A 19,482-nucleotide genomic window follows, 5' to 3' on the forward strand; every position below is an offset into this window, starting at 1 on the left:
GAGTTTTGCCCATTCCAACCATATTTAATGATGTTGAAATTCACAGGATATTCCTACAAAAGATATCTACACTGGGCTAAATATATAATCTAATAATACTAACTTGAATTCTAGATTTTGGAAATAAAAGCAAGAGAGAAAACAAGGCTCTTTCCTTGCTTCAACTTGACTAAGAATAGGATTAAAGAGAATTCCAATGAAACCAAACAATCCAATTTGTAGAATTTCTAACAGTATAATCTAACATAAAAGAAAAAAATCAGGCAACATGGGGAAAGATGTTTTGACTTAAGGAATCCAGCTTAAAAGCAGCTAATTCATGCTTAAGAGTGTCATTCTTGGTTTTCACAGCTTCTCTCCTTCTTTCATTTCTGAGCTTATTGGTACTCTTAAAGTTCTATTTTTCTCACAATGGTTTCTAATAACAGAGTGAGCATTTTGGAAGTATGAAAAAAGAGAGAACCAAGATAGCTTTTGCTTAATGTGGAATGTTATATCCTTTTGATCTTCAATTTATTTTGCTTTATATATTATAAATATATAAAAAGGAAATTTTAAAAGATAATGATCAGGCAGAGTTACCTCTGTGTCTAACTCCTAAAGAGCAGATGCAACTATAGAGAATATGTTAGTTAACACACATCTTTTTGTACATCTGTGTCTTATTCTTAATTTCAAAAAGGCTATCCTGTTTCCTGAAAGGATTTCGTAGGTGCAACCCTAGATAATAATGGAATACCGACATTCTGTATTGCACTTTAGATTTGTTTTTGAAATTAAAAACTTCTTTTGAAGATTCCGATTTATGATATAAACCTAACACTATACAACTCATTTAATCATTCACTTGCTTCTTGAAAATTATTTTCTAAATCATTGTCACCTTTGCTTAAATGTTGTAAATCCAATACAAAGAACTTAGTTTTATTTTCTTTTAAATGATAAATTATTTGGGAAAATATCCAAAATTTATTCTAAAGATCATTTCTTCAAATAAATCATTCACTTGGTCTTTCTTTATTAAATATCCTTCAAACTAAACATATTCACACTCTGTAGGTAAAGGTAACCAACAATATAGTTTTCACTGACATGATTTAATCTCAGGTCATGCAGTTTCAAAAGAATCTTGACTCTATTAATAAAAGTACAATTCATTCTATTATAATAAGACAAACCTTAATTAGGGTCTATCTGAATAGAGTCATGTGTAAGAACGTCACTACATTTTTTCTCAGAAATAATTATATACTCAGAGATTTGCCAAGTTCTAATATGAATATTAGCTTTAACCTCTGAAATATGATTATATGGATTCAGAATTAGGGGTCCTTGTTCTCCAGCACTTATCTCCTCTTGAATCTCACTCCCAACTTCACTGATGAGCAGCAGACAGGCTTGATTTGATTACCTTTATAGAAATCAAAGCTGTTTACCTATGGACAAGGTCCTCTGATGTTTTCTCAATCATATGAAGTTCTGCTTTCACTTTTCTTTGTAGAAGTCGTTCTCGACTTTGCTAATCTCTGCTCCAAGTTCTTACTATATGCAGAAATGATATATTCATCATTAAATCAGGACATTTGAGAGTGAAAGGGGATACCAAAAGTAATTAAAATGATACAATTTTTTGAAATATACTTATTAACCAATAAAGAAGTTGATCATATTAATATATCTATAAAATCATTCTATTCAAAGACTATTTTTCAAAAATAAAATTCTAATAATATAGTAGGCATAAACCTAGAATGTCCCAGGGAAACTGGAATGTTGGTAACACTATTAATATACTACAAAATGAATGTAACATTAAACTGGGATCAAAAAGTATAGTTTGAAAGGGTTTAAGCCTCAAGGGATAGGCCTGAATTCCTCTATTACTTTAGCCCTTGAAGCTTTATGATTTCTGGTTTAACCATTGATACAGCTATATAAATTGAATTATGTTTAGGTATAAGCCTATTTCCCTATGTTATAAACACTAAATCATAGAATCATACTAACTTGAAAACTACAAAGTCTACAACTGTGGAAAATATTCAAGATATCAATCTTAAAATATTGGTAACTTAACCTTATAACTAAATTTGCTATATAATAACTAGGTAGTTATCAAGAAAAGCTTTGGTTTAGTCATTGAAGATTAAAGTCCATGATAATATTCCTTATAAAAATTATATTAACTCTGTTGATAATTTGCTATAAAATCTTGCTTACATTGTATTTTTGCTTACCTTATTATTCCAAAGCAAGAATAACCCCTTATTTTTATAGCACTTTATAATTTACAAAGACTTCATGTATATTATCTCACTTTGTCCACTCAATATATCTGAGAAATAATCAGGCAACTTTTATAAAAGAAGTGAGGCTTAGAGTAAGAGAATTGCCCCAAATGACATTACTATTAAGTGGCAGAACCCAGACTTTTGATTACTAATAAACTTCACCAGTAAGGAGGCAAATGATTTCTGGGGACTAGAGGAGCTGAGAGGGGAGGATCCTTAGAGAACACAATACTTTTTAGAAATAATTTTTGCCCAGTCCAAGAGTTATGGACCATCTTTTGTTGAATCACTAAAATTAAATCTTACACAAATTAAGTCTTAGATCAAAATGTCTATTCTAATCCCTTAAGCATCTGGGATTCAGAATCAGAAAATATTTCAATTCTAAAATAAACAAATTATGATAAACATGAAACTGTTTACTCATGATTTTAGCCAGTAACTGAAGTATGAACAGTTTCCTAACCAAAACAGTGGAAAACAGAATTGCCCTATAATTTTATTTTTTAGATTGTTAATCAAAATGTTCTTTAAAAGTGCTGTGCAATTCAGCATTCTGGGAAATATAAGAAGGAACACAAGGTGAGAAGAAGGACCTTTTAAGTTACCTCTGAAAATTTTAATCCCTCTGATAGCTAAAGATACCTATAAGTGGTGCCATCTACTCTATATTTTGGGAATGTGGCCATTTCCACGAGTTTTTGGAAGCATAAAGTCCACCAACAAAAACAAATAAGCCTTTGGTTGCTTTTCTTCCTTTCCATTCTTCTTGCTAATAACTGCAATGTAGACATTTATCAGTCTTTGTATAGACCCTCCATGTATTGTTTGCCATTTTGAGAAAGGACTAGTTTTCTTTTTTTACATCTTAATACAAGGGCCAAACTCATGCCACTCTTTATACTGATAAAATGTGTGATTCTAAGATAAAGGGATCATTATCCTAATTGCCTACTAAAGTTTCCTTAGCTCAAAAATTTAAACAGTGCCTAAGGTTAGGTACAGCATGTCCTCATTGGAGTGAGTTTCTCAAACACTGTTTTTGGTAACTATCTTTAACTTATAATACTTTATAAATGTTTCTTTTCTGGTTAGACTATTTTAAACCTTCACAAATTATCCTGAAGTGTAACCCTACAATTTAAAAACATTTTAACCCTAGAAGCATTTAGGTTTGATACACCATAAAATTATCTATTGTTTTTATGACTTACTCCTGATAATTGACCTATTCTTATAGTTGTTACAAGTTACATTGCAAGTTGTTACATTGTTAGTAGACATGCTCAGAGTCTTGCTAGGTCAGTAGAGTGGCATCTGTGCCCAAATCACAGAAAGCAGAATATATAATCAACTATGCCTCTTTGGAGAAATTTTACCTTTTATATTAGAAGCTTCAGTTCATTTCCCCTAACTATATATAAGTTGCTATTTAAGTTTTTAGAAGAAGTACTTGAACACTTGACATTAAATTTCTGTTGTCAGATTCAGGCTGGGCAACTGACTTAGCCTTCATGCTATTTCTGAAGTTTTAATCAGCTTCATTAGATAAACTCAGGCTTGATGCATGCATTCCTCTTGAATCACAACATTCAAACACAGATAATTTAAAGCAGTACAAATGATGAGATTTTTAGGCAAAAGTATTTGGCTGAACACTGATGCTCTAAAGTAGGCATTTACTCATTATAAAAACACCTTAGCTGAAATTTTCCTATTCTCAACTATCTTGACCAAAGCAGTATCTTCTAACAATCACTATGTTCAGTGGTGGATCAAATAAAAAAATTTGTTGGAACACATTCTGTTCATTGGATGTTTTACTTAACAGGATAAAATGTTACTCTAGTAATATGAAAGTTTATTAATAATTCCCTGATTTTCTCTGGATAGTTGCTTTCTCAACCATAGGATCTAATTTATATATAACTAAGTATATAAATCTTCCTTTGAAGCATATCTTTACCAAAGTTCAGGGTGACACAAAGGAAGTATAACCTAATAATTTAGAAATACCATTAGATATGGCCGTTCTCAGATCCTTTGTAGTGAGTTTTTGTTAAAGCCCTAGGATACAGCTTGGTCCCCCAGCAGGTTTTAAGGTAGCCCACTCTTTATAGTGGGAATTTCTTAAGGCACACCTCTCCTCAGAATCCAGGCCCAGTTAATACTATTTTTTTAATTTTTCCCTTAAGTAATTATAAATTAAGAGCCATTTAAAATGCATTAAAACCCTAATTTTCTTTAAATCTCTTAATAGGAACCAAGGTACATTCTGTGAGAAGCTTTTCTCAACCTTCATCTGTAGGTTTGCAACCTCGATATTACTGAAGCCCACAATTTCATCCAATTTCAGAGCAGAGGATTCAATTCTTACTCCACCTTCCTCTACTGATTCTGTTAAGTAGAGTCTTAGATAACTATTTTATCGAATAATAGAAAACAACTAGCCCCATGTGTGGTCTGGTAACAAATATGAGGGGTTTGGATGTGCCTAACATAAAATGTTTTTGCTTTTTTAAGGGCATTAAAGAAACCTTAGTAGCCAGAACATTGGAGGTGCAGGATAAAATCATGGTTTCCTTTATTAATTCACACACATTTAAGTAACTAGACTTATAATTTGTAACAAAGAGAACAAAGGTTGTATCTATAAAACAAGTATTTTGAGAAAGTCTGAAAAATTTGGTCATCATCTGGCTATCTTATCAACATGATAATGTCTATATAAGCACTTAAAAACATTTTTGGTGTTTGGATTTTTCAGATTTATTCCAAATGTTTCATATTTGTAGACATAACCATAGCATATACAGAATATACATAGCAACAGGCCATTTACTGAAATATGGCAAATTCAAAAAAACACTTCTTGCTACAGAGATAATGTATGTAGAAGATTCTAGCTTCTACATCATTTTGACTTTGCTGTATTTAGGTTTGTGTATATTTCACTTACATTAAATATTTTTTATAAAACAGTTCAAACTAGATTTACAGGAGAAATGTTGACAGATATTAATATATGTAAAAGATAATTTATATATATATATAATATCTGGAAATCTGTCATATTATGACCATTTATTTTATACCAGTTACTATGACCAGAGTAGACACTATTCTTAAATATAAAGATACCTCTATTTCTGGCCCTCTTTTGTCATTCATACCAAAAGTATAAGGGTTCTTATAGCATCTTAGCAAGTATGTAAGTATTCACTGCATATATCATGTCAGATTCAATACATATTTCTTCCTTTAACACTGTGACACTATCATTATTCCTTTTTATCTTTCATTCACGTCTTAGTTTGTGAGGTTTCTAGGCTTTCAAAACGTTAACTTTGAATAAAACTTAACCCATAACATTATATTTCATCTTTTAAATACAAAGAAGCTATGACTGTCTGCTCTTTCAGAATTGAAAGTTTTTTATAATTAAAAAATGGAGCACTAGGTAGAACTTTTTAAAATTAAAAAATGGCCATGCCAACTTTTCTTTAAATGCTGTTTAATATATATCCCAACTTTCTTCTGTAAAAACATTATATTCCTTATATACAAAACCGGATTGATAATAAAACAATTAAAAGTTATATAAATAAGCAACACTTAAATTGACTACATGTAAATTTATTCTAGCATTTATTGAAATTTGATTGCACAATAGTAGAAAAGTCTTATTTTTTCACTTTTTAATTTCATGTATACTATAAAAACTAAAGCTAGTTTGCACTTCTGTTGGAAAAGAGTAAGAATTATATATATTATTATTATATATATAATATTATATATTAAAACCTTCTTACAATGTTAGAAAGATAACGCATTATAACTTAATTTTTTTATCTTGCCTCATAAAGGATAATAATTATCCACTGATGTATCTACTTTTTGAGTATATTGTCAAAATGTTTCTATGCTAAAATATTTAGGTGGAAGATAAAATGTAATAGCATGGTCATATTAATTATTCTGGCACATCCTAAGTCCACTCCATCTAATAAGAATATTTTATTTTGCTACCTTTATTCTGAAAGTAACATGCTATGTGTTAAGGTCCAGTATTCTCTAATTAGAGCCCTAGTCAAAAATATCATGAAATATTCTATTTAATACTCCACTTGTCTGGCATTTTCATTTTAATCCTATATTTGTTATTCAGGCTTATTCAGTATATACCAAGGCATTTTTGTTCTAAAACTTTCATAAATTTCAAGAGTCCAAGAGTAATTGCATTTTCCTTCAAAGAAAGATTTCTATTTGAAGTATTTTTCTTAGCTAATTTATTTTAGGCAATAGTACTCCTTACCAAAACGTACTGATATACTTTCACAGAGCATTCATTCAATTCCATAAAGATTATATTAATATTACTTCATTTTTCTCTCCAGATATAAATTACAGAAAAATGGAGATGGTATGAAAGTCATTAATATAAAACAACAAAAAAAAAAAAACCCAAAACGCTGTTATGTTTCAACTGTGATATTTGGCTCTTATTTTACAGAGAATGTAAGATACCAATAATAGCAAAAACAAATTTAATACCTTAAAGAGATAAATGTTTTAGCTTTTAACTATCAAGGTCCTTTTTGCTACAAATCAGGATATCAAAATGGACAAAGATATAGAGACTATAAACTTTCATCCTTAGTCTCATACAGTTCTGAAATGACCAATGATACTATATAAAGGAAATACTTAACACAAAAAGTATTACCAAAAAAGTGTATTTTTTTCCTTTGCTGTTTTAGAGAAAACATCTAAAGGATAATAATTTTAAAGTATACATCAACAATTTGAGATGGTTTTAATACTTTCAATGTGTTTCTTGATAATCATATTTAGGATCTTTGTTTTTAACATGTCTAACTTTGGTACCAAAGCAAGCAAACTATATACAGTATATACACTTAAATATTTTTAGCAACACATAAACTTTCTAAAATCCTTATTATCTGACCTATTGTGCAAATTATTTTTAAAAGATACCAATACAAGTAAATTTTTTCTGTACTATCTAAATGCTATTAAAGTTAAACTTAGGATTATTTTATTCAGGCTATATCCAACTGTTTATGAGAATAGCTTTCAATTAAAATAACACATATAATATCCTAAATGTCTATGCCAAAGGAAAAATGAAAATAAATTCAGCAACAATGTTTTACCAGTTAGATTTTTATGCCTGTGCCCTATGTGTCTATCTTTAGAGAATGACTTGTTTAAAACTCTTGAGATCAAACATAATCTACCTTCACTTATGAGTATTTAAAACATCTACCTCTACAGACTTACTAATGATGGGTTTTGATAACTTGGTTGACCTTGGCTAGTCCCCTTCTCACTACTCTTGATGTTAAGCAGTTTTTCCTTTGCTTTTCTGAGATCAGGTTGATTTTCTAATTTTTACACTTAGCTACACACAGTTAGTTATACATTTATATTGGCTTTTGTGCTCCAGAATGGATAGCCCTACTTTTAGATGGTCTCCATAGATTATGGAAAAAGGAAGAAGTCCTATATAGTCTCCTTAGGATAGAAAACTAATTTTATGACATCAGTTACAATAAAACAAAAATGTTTTATTTAAAATTTGCTATAAATTAACTACCTCCTAGAGGCTGATTTTTATGTGGGCAACATTTAAATAAAAAATATTTCTAGTTTGAGGATTATTAACTAACAAATTATTTTTTAATGCTAGGTCACACAATGTCACAATGAACGTTAAAATTTTTTTCCTTTATATTCAGCAAAAAATACTCCTTCCATATTTTAAATGGTGTGAAAATCCAACCATCAGTTTTCATGCAATGAACCATACATATTTTCAATAATTCATCTCAGTGCTTACATTTTTCTTCTCTAATACCAAAATAGGCTTCTTACACATTGTTACTTGATTTATTTACTTACATTCCAGTGATGAGTTATAAAATGAAACTGAACTCAGGAATAAAATGTTTGCTTTTTAAAAAATGTAGGGAGTTTCCATAAAATAAGTTTTACAGAAATTTAAATATAAAAAGTTAATGCAGTAAATTCAGGACTGAAGATTCTTTGCTTAATGAAAGCCTTTATAAATTGCTTCAGTAAGTGACTTTCAAAGACAACCTAAAAAATTCTATATATATATTTTTAAGAGTTTATTTATAAATGCTATATACTTTTTATAATACACCAGTCTGATTGTATTAACAAGTCATAATCTACCATGCAAAAAATACTGAAAAAGTACCCATCATGCCTTGCTAACTTGGACTTTGTAACTTGAATTTAAACATAGCTCTGAAGAAATTATTTAAAACATAGAATAAAGATGTAGGTGTTCTTGGCTTCCAAGTTAGCAAGGACTTTAATACTTTTTTATACATTTTTATAAAACTAAAATTTAAATGATAGCTTAAAGATCCATATAAAAATAAGTTTCATCACACTTCTTCAAGGGTGTAGCATATGTCCAAGATAATAGCTATGTTTCATTAAAAATGTAAAATATGACATTTTGTGCAGTTCATAATAAAATCTCTAATTAGGGGAAGTTAGAACATGTCTTCATGTTCTATGAAATAATTTACCAGGAATTATTCAATATGTAGCATTTTAGCTAACAGGGTGGTATTTGCTTTGGTAATAACTGGAGTCAAAGGGCATTTAATCTGGTTTCTGCAGGCTTATTAGGAAAGACCTAAGAATACAGTAATAAATGTTCAGTAAATTCATAGAACTTAAACTGTTAGTAAATAGATGAGTCTTTTCATAAGTCACTTGTTTTAAAACTGTATGTATGAAATGAAAAAGTTTCGGTGTTTGTAAGCTCTAATAAAATTCTCTGGCTTGGTTACTATAATAGTCAATTCAAATAAAACTTTTGAATATTGGCATGTTTTCATGTTTAGAGATAAATGTGTATTTATAGTATTAGTAAAATGGTATTTCAAAATACTTAGATTCATAAATTTATGACAGCATACTTTTATTTAGAGAACTGTTGGATTCAAGAATTTGGAACAGTGTTCTGAAAATAACAAAATAATCTTAAGGAAAAAGAAAAAGAGACTATAGTTATTGAAATATTTAACAATTTACACCAGCACACATAAGCAGGCTTAGGATATAAAGGAAACTATCGAAAGCAAGAGAGAAATACATCATACTTCATGATGAAAGCAAGAGAGAAATATATTTCATGATAAAGGTGAGTATTTTTCCTAAGTTTCTGTGTTGGCACTCATCGATTTCATAATCTAGCTATCAAGAATAATTCCTCATCTTGAAACACTCATTGCTTTATTTCAATTAAGGGTTCTTATTGAGACTTTTCATCCTCAGATCTTTGGCTCTGATTATACTACTTCCTCTTTCCCACAACACAATGCCCTTAGTATACTCTATGATTGTGTTGGTTGTGGTGTTGGTGCTGCAGCTCTGGCATCAAGACAAATCTGAGTCCAGGCTCTTCTGTTTTACAAGCTATAACCTAGCCAAATTACTTAATCTCTCTGTGCCCCAACTAAACAGAGAAAGAAAAATACTTCAGAGTTGATGGGGAAAAAAAATGAGAGAACACAATCAAGGAACATAGAACCACTGGTTCTCTCCCTTCACCTTTGTTTGTTACTGTGAGCTAACAATGAAAAAATGTGGCAAAATTATGACCATGGGATTCTCCCCTTAATCCAAAGAGAGGACTTACTGAACAGGTATATTTGCTAACATTTCTATTTAAAAAGCAAGATATTTTCACAGAGGCGTATATGGAAATAGTCAAAGTTTTAGAGTCATAAAACCTTACCTGCTATAAAATTTTTATTTTTTTCTACACTTAGCAGTAATGATACACTTGGTAGTGAACATTAAAGACTGAAGTACTAATGTCTAGTTTAAATTTTTACTTTCTCATTGCCTAATCTCTCTGAACTCATGAATGGTGATTTCATTTTTTTGCAGACTTTAACATTTGTTATTTTCAATTTTATCCTTTTACCTTTTGAGACTATGTTGTTAGATCATACAAGTTCCTAATTGTTATATCCTGTTGGTGCATTATTCCTTTATATTAAGTCTCACTCTATCTTTAGTAATGGTTTTCCCTCTCTATATAGACTATCTACTATTAATATTACAGTACCAGCTTTCTTTTGGTTTATTTATACGCCTAGTGTTTCTTCATGTCTCATTTTCTAAGTATATACTTTTTAACTACATATAGCTAACTTTTTAATTCAAGCATGAACATTGCTGTCTTTTGAAAGAAGATTCATCCTGTGATATTTATTACAATTCTAAAATATTTGTAATTATACTTATTTCTACGTCTTATTATGGGTTTTCTTTTACCATATTTTTCATTTTTCTCCTTCCTGTCTTCTGTTGGATTGAGTTTTAACATTTTTCATCTGGCTTGAAAGAAATACATTCTATTTGTATTATTTTAGTGATTTAACCCAAAGTGTGTAACATTCTTAACTTTATATCTTTAATATTTATAGCTTTTTAACCAAGAGACTCTTCTAGACTAGCTCAAAGGAAGCCAAATTACTGAAACTATCTTATTTAATGTTTTCCAAAGTAAGTTATTACACTTTTTAAAATATTTTGAGGAAAAATGTGTAGTTGTATTTTTATTCAATGTACTAAGAAAACAGAAATTCTAATCTTTAACAATCATAAACTAGTTTTTGAAGGTTTATCTTCATGTTAAATCCCATAATCCAGTGACTGTCAACTAATGAAGGGTACATGCACAAGGCATGGCCTTAGGAACGGTAGCACAGTAAGGATAGTACCATTTTCCCCATGCCATACACTAAGAAAGGTGGCATCATCCATTTCCAGTTATTCCTAGAGCTGTCCCTCCAGCTTACCCAGTGAGTCTGAGGATCTCTGCAGATGTTTCATCCAAAAATCCTTCATAACTTGAAAGCAGGGCTCATCTCTCCTGGGAGCTCTAATTTTCTTCTTGCAGATGGCACACTTGGTTTCCTGAAACATCCTGACATCTCATACCTTCCCGTTCTTAAGTGAGGAGTTGTGGACTTTAAAATCTATGGTGAGTAATCTATGCCATAAACCAAATGCGGGTGAAATTCAGTTAATAGCCAAGGATGGAACTTCTGTACTTAGTCTCACCTTACTTTGAAGATGCAAGTATGGCTAAAACTATCAATAGCTATTCATGAAAAGAGGCACAGTAGACAGTATATTATTTCTAATTGTCAGTGCCATAGGAAGATCCTTTTTTTTTCCCTAAGATTTTATTTATTTATTTGACAGAGAGCGAGAGAGGGAACACAAGCAGAGGGAGTGGGAGAGGGAGAAGCAGGCTTCCCGCCAAGCAGGGAGCCCGATGCGGGGCTCGATCCCAGGACCCCGGGATCATGACCTGAGCCAAAGGCAGACGCTTAATGACTGAGCCACCCAGGTGCCCCAGGAAGATCCTCTTGTGTAGCTCTTCCCAATTCCCTTTCTTCATCATGAAAATACAAGTAGAAACTGATTAATGTGATATTATCTTTTTTTAAATATTTTTTAAAGATTTTATTTATTTGACAGAGAGAGTATACAAGCAGGCAGAGGGAGAAGTAGGCTCTCCGCTGAGCAGGGAGCCCAACATAGGGCTTGATCCCAGGGTCCTGGGGTCATGACCTGAGCCGAAGGCAGCCACTTAACCAACTGAGCCACCCAAGTACCCCAAGGTGATATAATCTTAAGCAGGGTATTTTAAATGTGATCAACTATTCCCTATTAGATGGTTCTCTTAATTCACAGGATCTGTACTGGGTAACCTAGGACTACCAAAAAACTAAGACAAAGCAGCAATTTCACCTATAAACTGGTTAGTCCCTTCCCCTCAGCTCAAAGTAGTTCTTAGTGATAGAGGAAAGTAGCTTAGGCTGGGTTTCTCTTATCCTCTGTCTCAAAAAAGAGTAAGACATTCCTCTTGGAAGGTTCAGATCCCCACTTATTAATCGTTATTAGCTTGGTTGTTACCGTTTGGCCCTTCCAGCAATATTAACCCCCAAATTTGGTGTGTTCCTATTGATAAAAGTTAACCAATGCTACACAAAGCTCCTTTAAGAGGAAGGGTCAGCACCAGCTAGCTGTTGTGTTGAAATGACGTATTTCATACTGTTTTAGTTCTGCAAGGGACTCAAAGCCTTTCTTCTAAAACTGATCCCCCTAACCTGTGCTCTTGATTACCCCAATCTATGCCCTAGCTCCCTCCAAGCTGTCAGGATTAGTAAACCTTTGCTGCAAAATAGACACATGGCTGTCACTATGTCTAAACCCTTATAGGTCCACTCATATTAGTCACTAAGGCAAAGGATGAGGGCAAGGACTCACCCAGGTTTACAGTACCCCAGACTTCACCAACAAGAACAGTTGATCTATATCTGGTAGAACTATGGATAGTGGGGAATTGCCTCCAGGAGACAATTTTAGATCATCATATAGCAGCTTTATGGACTAAGTATTAGTCAAGAGGCATGGCCTCCCCCATAACTCAGGGTTACACTAATGCAGGCCAAAAATGCAACTTACCAGGTGTGGGGCAGTCAGAGATCCAAGAAACCATCCCTACCATAATGCCTATGGAGGAATCTGCTGAATACTTGGTACTGCCACCTGCTATCCAAGCTACTTCCTGATTATAAGGATCCTAGTTGGAGGCCCACAGCCTGACTAACCACTGGCTTTACTTCAGTCTTGGAACTTCCCAGATCTAAAGAGCTATTTCCCAGGCTACCTGGCTGGCTCATTCAGAGCATGCGACTCTTGATCTTGGGGTTGGAAGTTTGACCGCCATGTTGGTTGTAAAGATTACTTAAAAATAAAGAGCTATGTCCCAACCACACCTACAACTGTGCAAAAAAAAACATGCGTCTTACAGCCCACGTTCCGGCCTAGGCTTTCTTGAGTACTTTGACATCAACTTAATATTCAACTTATCAGGCTTTTCTCAGCCCCTATAGAGGTCATACAGGTTAAGAAAAATAATGAGGCCTACTTCGGAATAACTTTGAGATTTCAGTGAAATCAGAGATTGTATCTATTTATTGTTCCTGCCTATTCTTGATCTCCATGGGTCTTCTGACTTCTGAGGTGCCTAATCTCTGAGTTCACTTGTAGAATGGCTCTCATAAACAGTGATGCCACCTAACATATACATTGACCACAACTTCTAGCATGATTTCATTGATAGGAGTGTAGCCTACTAAGTTGACATATTACTTTAATCTGACATCTTGTGAACACCTGCTCTATCACCTTCTGCAACTCTGCCCCCAAGAATACCCCAAAATGAATATTAAGAGCCTCAAGGTAGTAATTTGGGAGAAACCTCCTTTCTGTCAAGGGATCCACAAGATGCCCTCTCTAAAAAATACATGCCCTCCAGTTTTAAGTTTCACCTGTTCTCCACTTGCCATTCCTAAACTGCTGGATCAAACCGAACACATCCACTAAGAACCCAAAGGCCATCTCCTTTGTCTATCTTGCCTCCAACAGAGAATCCAACTGGTTCACCTTCCATATCACCACAGAGTAACTTAGATCCATACTTCTTCACTCAAAAGTATCTGTCTTCTGTATTAATTATGTCCTCTCCTCTTTGTTTCCTCTATTTTCTTGTGCCCTTTGGTACCATAAATATTCTGGTAGCCAGTTAAATGCCCGTACAAATGACAGACTGCACGAAAGGAACTCCATTAACACCCAGAAAGCCAAGGTCCAGTGTATTGACTAGCACTAGGCCATAGGAAAGAACATTCAAGTGGAAGACACTGTCTCTCCTTTCATGATAGGTTCAGTAAGATTGCTGTAAGGGGACTTCAAAGGCAGAGGTTATCATTCCACTGGTTTTCCAAGTCTGTTTTTGTTCATTCATATAAACATATCTCATCTCTTTCACCACTCTACTCCATCCATCCCTAGCAATATTATACTCCCTCAAAGGCCCCAGTAATCAGCCCTACTAATCCCAGCATGTAACTAGAATATGTCACGTGGAAAGCCAAGGATTCCATTATGAAGAACAAGGAGTGTCTGAAGGAACATTTGTAGAAATGGTCCTTCCATCTTTAGAATGCCTTCAAGCATTCTTTTCTAAGCAATGTTTCCAAGCAACCAGAAATCTCTCACCACACTGATTAATAAAAAGAAACTGGAACTGAATAGTAGCACCTAGAATAAATCTGGGGGAACTTTCAGCACAACAGTTTACTTAATAGTGAGCCTTCTCTCTTGCTACCATGCTTAGAATGGATTTTTCAAGGCAAGTTCTCATTTTAAACTTTGGCCTAGCTGTCCAATCACCTATGAGATATAAAGCTGGCTTTCTGTGTTGTAGTCATTGTATAAATTGATACCTTAACATCTTCTCTGTGATGTTCTCTTATGGAGCCTTGGAGAGATCCCTAAATCCAGTTTGAGATTCCTGGAGCATTGATCATTTCCTCCCTTCACCATCACCTTCAACAAATTCAACAGAATAGATCTGAATAAGGTACTCACAAACTTTTAAACTTTAATAACTTAACAAAGCAAAAGAAATAATCAGTAAAAAGTACTTGAAAATAAATGTATTAACATTTAGAACTATTCACACAATGTCTATATTGTATTATAGATTCTGATTGACCAAAAGAAATCATATAAGGTAAATTATATATGTGGTGACAAAATTATGACCAAGAAATAAAAAGAAAATGTAACTATTTTGAACTGTTTACAGATTTTTAAATCATTATCTGTAAACCTAATGTTATTAAAGTTTAAAAATTTTAACATACCAACTACCTCGAGAGCTTTATAATTTATCACAGATAGTCCAAACAAATTTGATACATTTACTTATTAGCTTACTAAACATTTAATAGAGTAAATGTCCTTTTTCAGTAGTTTGAAAAAAACAGGATTCTGATCTTTTTTTATTACTTTATGTAAAACAGTAATGGCTACAGTCATCCCTTATTTTAAGAAAAGCAATAAAATTTCTTCCTTAAATTTAAATTCTGCATAATTAGAAAGCAGAAAACTAATTTATTCTAAATATTCTGAAATGTCAATGCCAAGTAATTAAATATGTGAGACTTTAGGGCCATCTACTGGTTGAAGTGTAATGTTACAAAGCACAACTACCAGACTATTAACTAAAAAAGTACAGTTATAGTTGTAGGAACTGAAAACATAAACATGGGCAAAAACCATCTAATCCAGGACACTAGTTTTTAAAGGTTTAATAAAAGAATCTCTTTCTAAGAGGAAACCCAACATATATAACAAAGTTGGACTACTAAAAGCTGAGGTAGGGGGCCTCCAACCCCCACTCTTCACTCATTTGTCCAGCAGAGGCCAGGCCAATGAAAAGCCTTAAGAGGTAGTCTGGGCAAATAACATTAACTGTGGCTTGGAAGGAGGCACAATGAGAAGGAATAATGTCAGCAAAGTTTTCTCCTACCCATCTTTACCCTGAAGACATCTTAGAGACACTGGTGTACAAAGGATAGTGGTTAATGGGCACAGGGAAACCGAAGAGTAGGGGGTAGGCACCTGAAAGGCGACAAACCTCTTTTCACAAGGACATTATGTGCTCATATGATGCAACACTTTAGAAAACATTAGTATAACTTTCCTGAAAATGCAAAATAAGACGATAACACATTTGCTTTTTTACCACAAGCTGATTAAGAACTAAATTTCTAAGTCCTATGGGCTTTTACCAGCCAGGCCCTGGACTGGTCTAGTCTTGGAAATAAGAGCCCAGTTTCAGGTCCCAGCCTCCTCCCTTCAAAAGGACATGGATGTCCACAGAATCGAGGCAAGAAACAGAGCTCTCCAAGGCCCCTCTCTGTGGCAGAGACCCCCAACCTGGATAGCAGCTTATCAGCTAGGTTTGGGGTGACAGGCTGGAGCAAAGTTCCAAAGACTCGCAAACATTCCAAGGCCACGTGAAGCACAGTACCCAGCCAGGGGGCATCCACTGGGCTCTCCCAGTTCAACTTCCATGGTGCATGCCTTTGGACAAAGCCATTAGTTTGCCGGACACAGCTGGACACTGCCTCCAGAGCCTTATAGATCTGAAAGTTATCATAGTGGTCAGCTACCTGCCTGGGCAAAGTGGCCACTGCGTTGACCAAAGCATAGTCCTCTGCTTGAGCACGAACTGATGGCCCCACCAACCCTGGCTCACTGGGAAAGCAGGTAGTGCAGAAAACCGGGTAGGTCCCAGAAGGATTTATTCTTTTGGCAGTGCACCGGTTCAGGAGACCTCCCAAAGCATCTGCCAGCTCAGAATCTAGCAACTTAACCACCTTTTCATCATAGTAATCGCAGTCCCAGTTGGGGACGCCCTGCCGAAGAAGAAAGTATCGGAAGCCATCCACAGTATAGCGATCAAGACAAGTCCTGGGATCCACCACGTTACCCAAGCTTTTAGACATCTTTTGGCCACAGACCGTCCAGTGAGAATGGACATAGATGCGGTGTGGTGGGCTCATGCCGGCCCCTAAAAGGAGGGCAGGCCAATAGATAGCATGGAATTTAAGAATGTCCTTGCCTATGATATGAGAGGTGCTTGGCCACCAAGATTTAAACTCAGCATTTGGGTAGCCAATTACAGTAAGGTAGTTGACCAAGGCATCTAGCCATACGTAGATGGTCTGCGAATCGTCCCCGGGCACAGGAATGCCCCAATGCAAGTGGCTGCTCTTTCGAGAGACAGAAAGGTCCGGCAGCTCCTCCTCCAGCCACTCAAGAACTGCGCGATGAAATGGCTCGGGAGTGATTGCCTGAGGGTCGCCCCGCAGCCACCGCTGAAGCGGCTCTCGGAACTGAGAAAGCCTGAAAATGTAGTTTTCTTCCTTGGTCCAAGATACGGGATGCCCACTCTCTAGAGATACAGGACACGAGTCCCCTGACGAACCCGACGGCCGGGTGACCTTGGCCTCAGGCAGGAAGCACTCTTCGGAGGCGCAATACCAACCTTCATAGAGCCCCTTATAGAGCAGACCCCGGGCCTTCAGCAGTCCCCAGAAATGCTGCACAGCGATCCGGTGCCGGGCTTCCGTGGTGCGGATAAAGTCGGTGGAGGAGATCCCAGCCTCCCGAAAAAGCTGCTGGAACTGGGCAGACACTCGGTCGCACAGCTCGGTGGGGGCCAGGCCCGCAGCGGCTGCTGCTTGCTGAATCTTGAGGCCATGCTCGTCGGTACCAGTAGAGAATCGCGTTGCGGCAGCGCTGGGAACTCGGAGGCGACGGTGGCGGCACAGGGCGTCTGCCAGTAGCGCCGAATACAGGTGTCCGATGTGCGGCGCCGCGTTCACGTAGAAAATGGGTGTCGTGAAGAAGGCGCGCGCGCCGCGAGCATCGTCGCGGGCACCGAGAGGGCCCGAACTGTAGTGGCGTGGGCTGGAATACTCCAGGAGCGAGACTCCACTCGTTCCCGGGCGTCCTAGCAGCCGCAGGACAGAAATTCGCAGCATGATGCCGGCCGGGCCGCAGCTGCGGAGGCGGCGTTCTGGCAGCACGTGTGAGGGGCGCATGCGCAGCCGGGGCGTACCGCCGCTTCCGGCCGGCTGGAAAGCCAATGAGTTGGGGCCCCGAGCGCCGGCCCTCTGTCGGCCGGCCGCCCCCCGCCTCAGCCCCCGCCCTGGACGTCGTGGTTGTGAAAGTGGAAGCGCAGGAGAAAGATGGCTTAAAGGAACAGGGTTTAGGAGAGCTTATGAAAGCAGATTTTTGTATAACATCTTGTGTGCCCCGCTTTGGTTTTTGTAATTTTGTATTTGTGGATCTGTTTTCCTCTCTAGGCCGACTTGCTTGTTGGGGCAAGAATTTTACATTCAGACATCTTTCAAACCCCAGTCAGTGGCTGGCACGTTGCAGGACAGCAAGAGTATGCACTCTACATACGCCGTGGTCAACATAGGGATTTGAAATATCATCTAAATTTTATCTCAGAACCAAGCGGACACAATAAATCTGGAAGGAGGAGTGAGAAAAGAAGAAAAATAATTACCTAAAGCGCTGAGGGAAGAATAAGAATCAGCAAACTAATGGAAATCTTTAAACACAATTTTTGTTGAATCAACCAAGGAAGTAGATTTATGTGCCAAGTCTTTGCCAAAGATTATTGAGATCCAGAGAGGTGAAATGCAGTCTGTTGTCATTGGCAAAGGAAAAATCAACCTTCAACTTTATTTCTCAAAGTAGTTGTAATTTTCATTTGAAGTGGTCTTGCAGTTCTTCTACAGCAGTGTTTTTCAAGTTTGCTTTTAGTAATGGGACCCTAGTTCTTTTGGGGTGGATGCCTCCAGAGACCAGAATTGGATTAATATTAATCCTTGCTTCGTGAAACACTCATCTTTGGTCTACGATTGGCTATTTTTTTTTCATTTACATACTATGTTCATTTAATAATAAAATGCAATACAACACCTGTGAACCCACAACCCAACCTAACAACTAGAAGTGGTTCTCTAACTGTGGTTACAAAAGAGCAGCATTAGCAGAACCTGGGACCTTGTTAGAAATGCATATTCTTAGGCCTCACACCCCGCCCCCCCACCCCACCTATTCTGGGGGTGGAACCCAGCCATCCAGGTTTTAATGAGCTCCCCAGGTGATTCTGATGCACATTCAAGTTTGAGAACCACTTAACTAGAAGATTACCAATGATTTAGATCTATGTGGAGAAAATCCTGTCTTATCTTCCTCCCAGAGGTCATTATTATCCTAAATTCTGTACTTTTGCATTCATGTTATATACATAGTATGTCTAAGCAACATATTGTTTAATTTTGCTTGTATTTAAACAGTCTAAGAAAAGATTTCATGCTACTGTGGTCTTCTTCCACTATTTTCACTCAACGTTTTGTTACTAAGATTCATCCATGTTTCTTTCTGTAACTCTAGTTACTTCATTTTGACTGCTGAATAATAATTTGTGAATGGAGGCATTTGGTAAATTGGATCGGATTTGTGTGGTGATTTGGAAAGTAGAGCAATCAAATTCTCTAAACAAGTACAATAGGTAACAGCAAATATTCTTTGAGTACTTAGTTGATACACTCTATCTGATCCAGCAGCTTAGGAAAGGAAAGTGAAGAATAGGTAAAAACTAAAACTGGAGGGTATGTACAGCACCCTCCAGAAAAGGAGATAAATCCAGGCTAAATGTCTA

At 35.8% G+C, this 19,482-nt stretch overlaps 1 protein-coding gene across 1 annotated transcript; it reads right to left on the reverse strand.

Moving 5' to 3' along the window:
• Positions 1–15,107: 15,107 nt before the first annotated feature.
• MARS2 (methionyl-tRNA synthetase 2, mitochondrial) lies at positions 15,108–17,814 on the reverse strand. Its single transcript, XM_028124076.2, has one exon. The coding sequence runs from the start codon at positions 17,783–17,785 to the stop codon at positions 16,004–16,006; it is 1,782 nt and encodes a 593-aa protein (XP_027979877.2). The 5' UTR covers positions 17,786–17,814; the 3' UTR covers positions 15,108–16,003.
• Between the last annotated feature and the right edge of the window lie 1,668 nt (positions 17,815–19,482).

This window comes from Eumetopias jubatus, unplaced genomic scaffold, assembly GCF_037043125.1.
Source record: "Eumetopias jubatus isolate StellerSeaLion01/CBP00866 unplaced genomic scaffold, mEumJub1_p1.0 scaffold_3, whole genome shotgun sequence".
NCBI classification, from domain to species: domain Eukaryota; kingdom Metazoa; phylum Chordata; class Mammalia; order Carnivora; family Otariidae; genus Eumetopias; species Eumetopias jubatus.

Excerpts from the sequence above, each read along its gene's own strand:
- MARS2 (XM_028124076.2), bottom strand. The coding sequence starts at position 17,785 with ATGCTGCGAATTTCTGTCCTGCGGCTGCTAGGACGCCCGGGAACGAGT.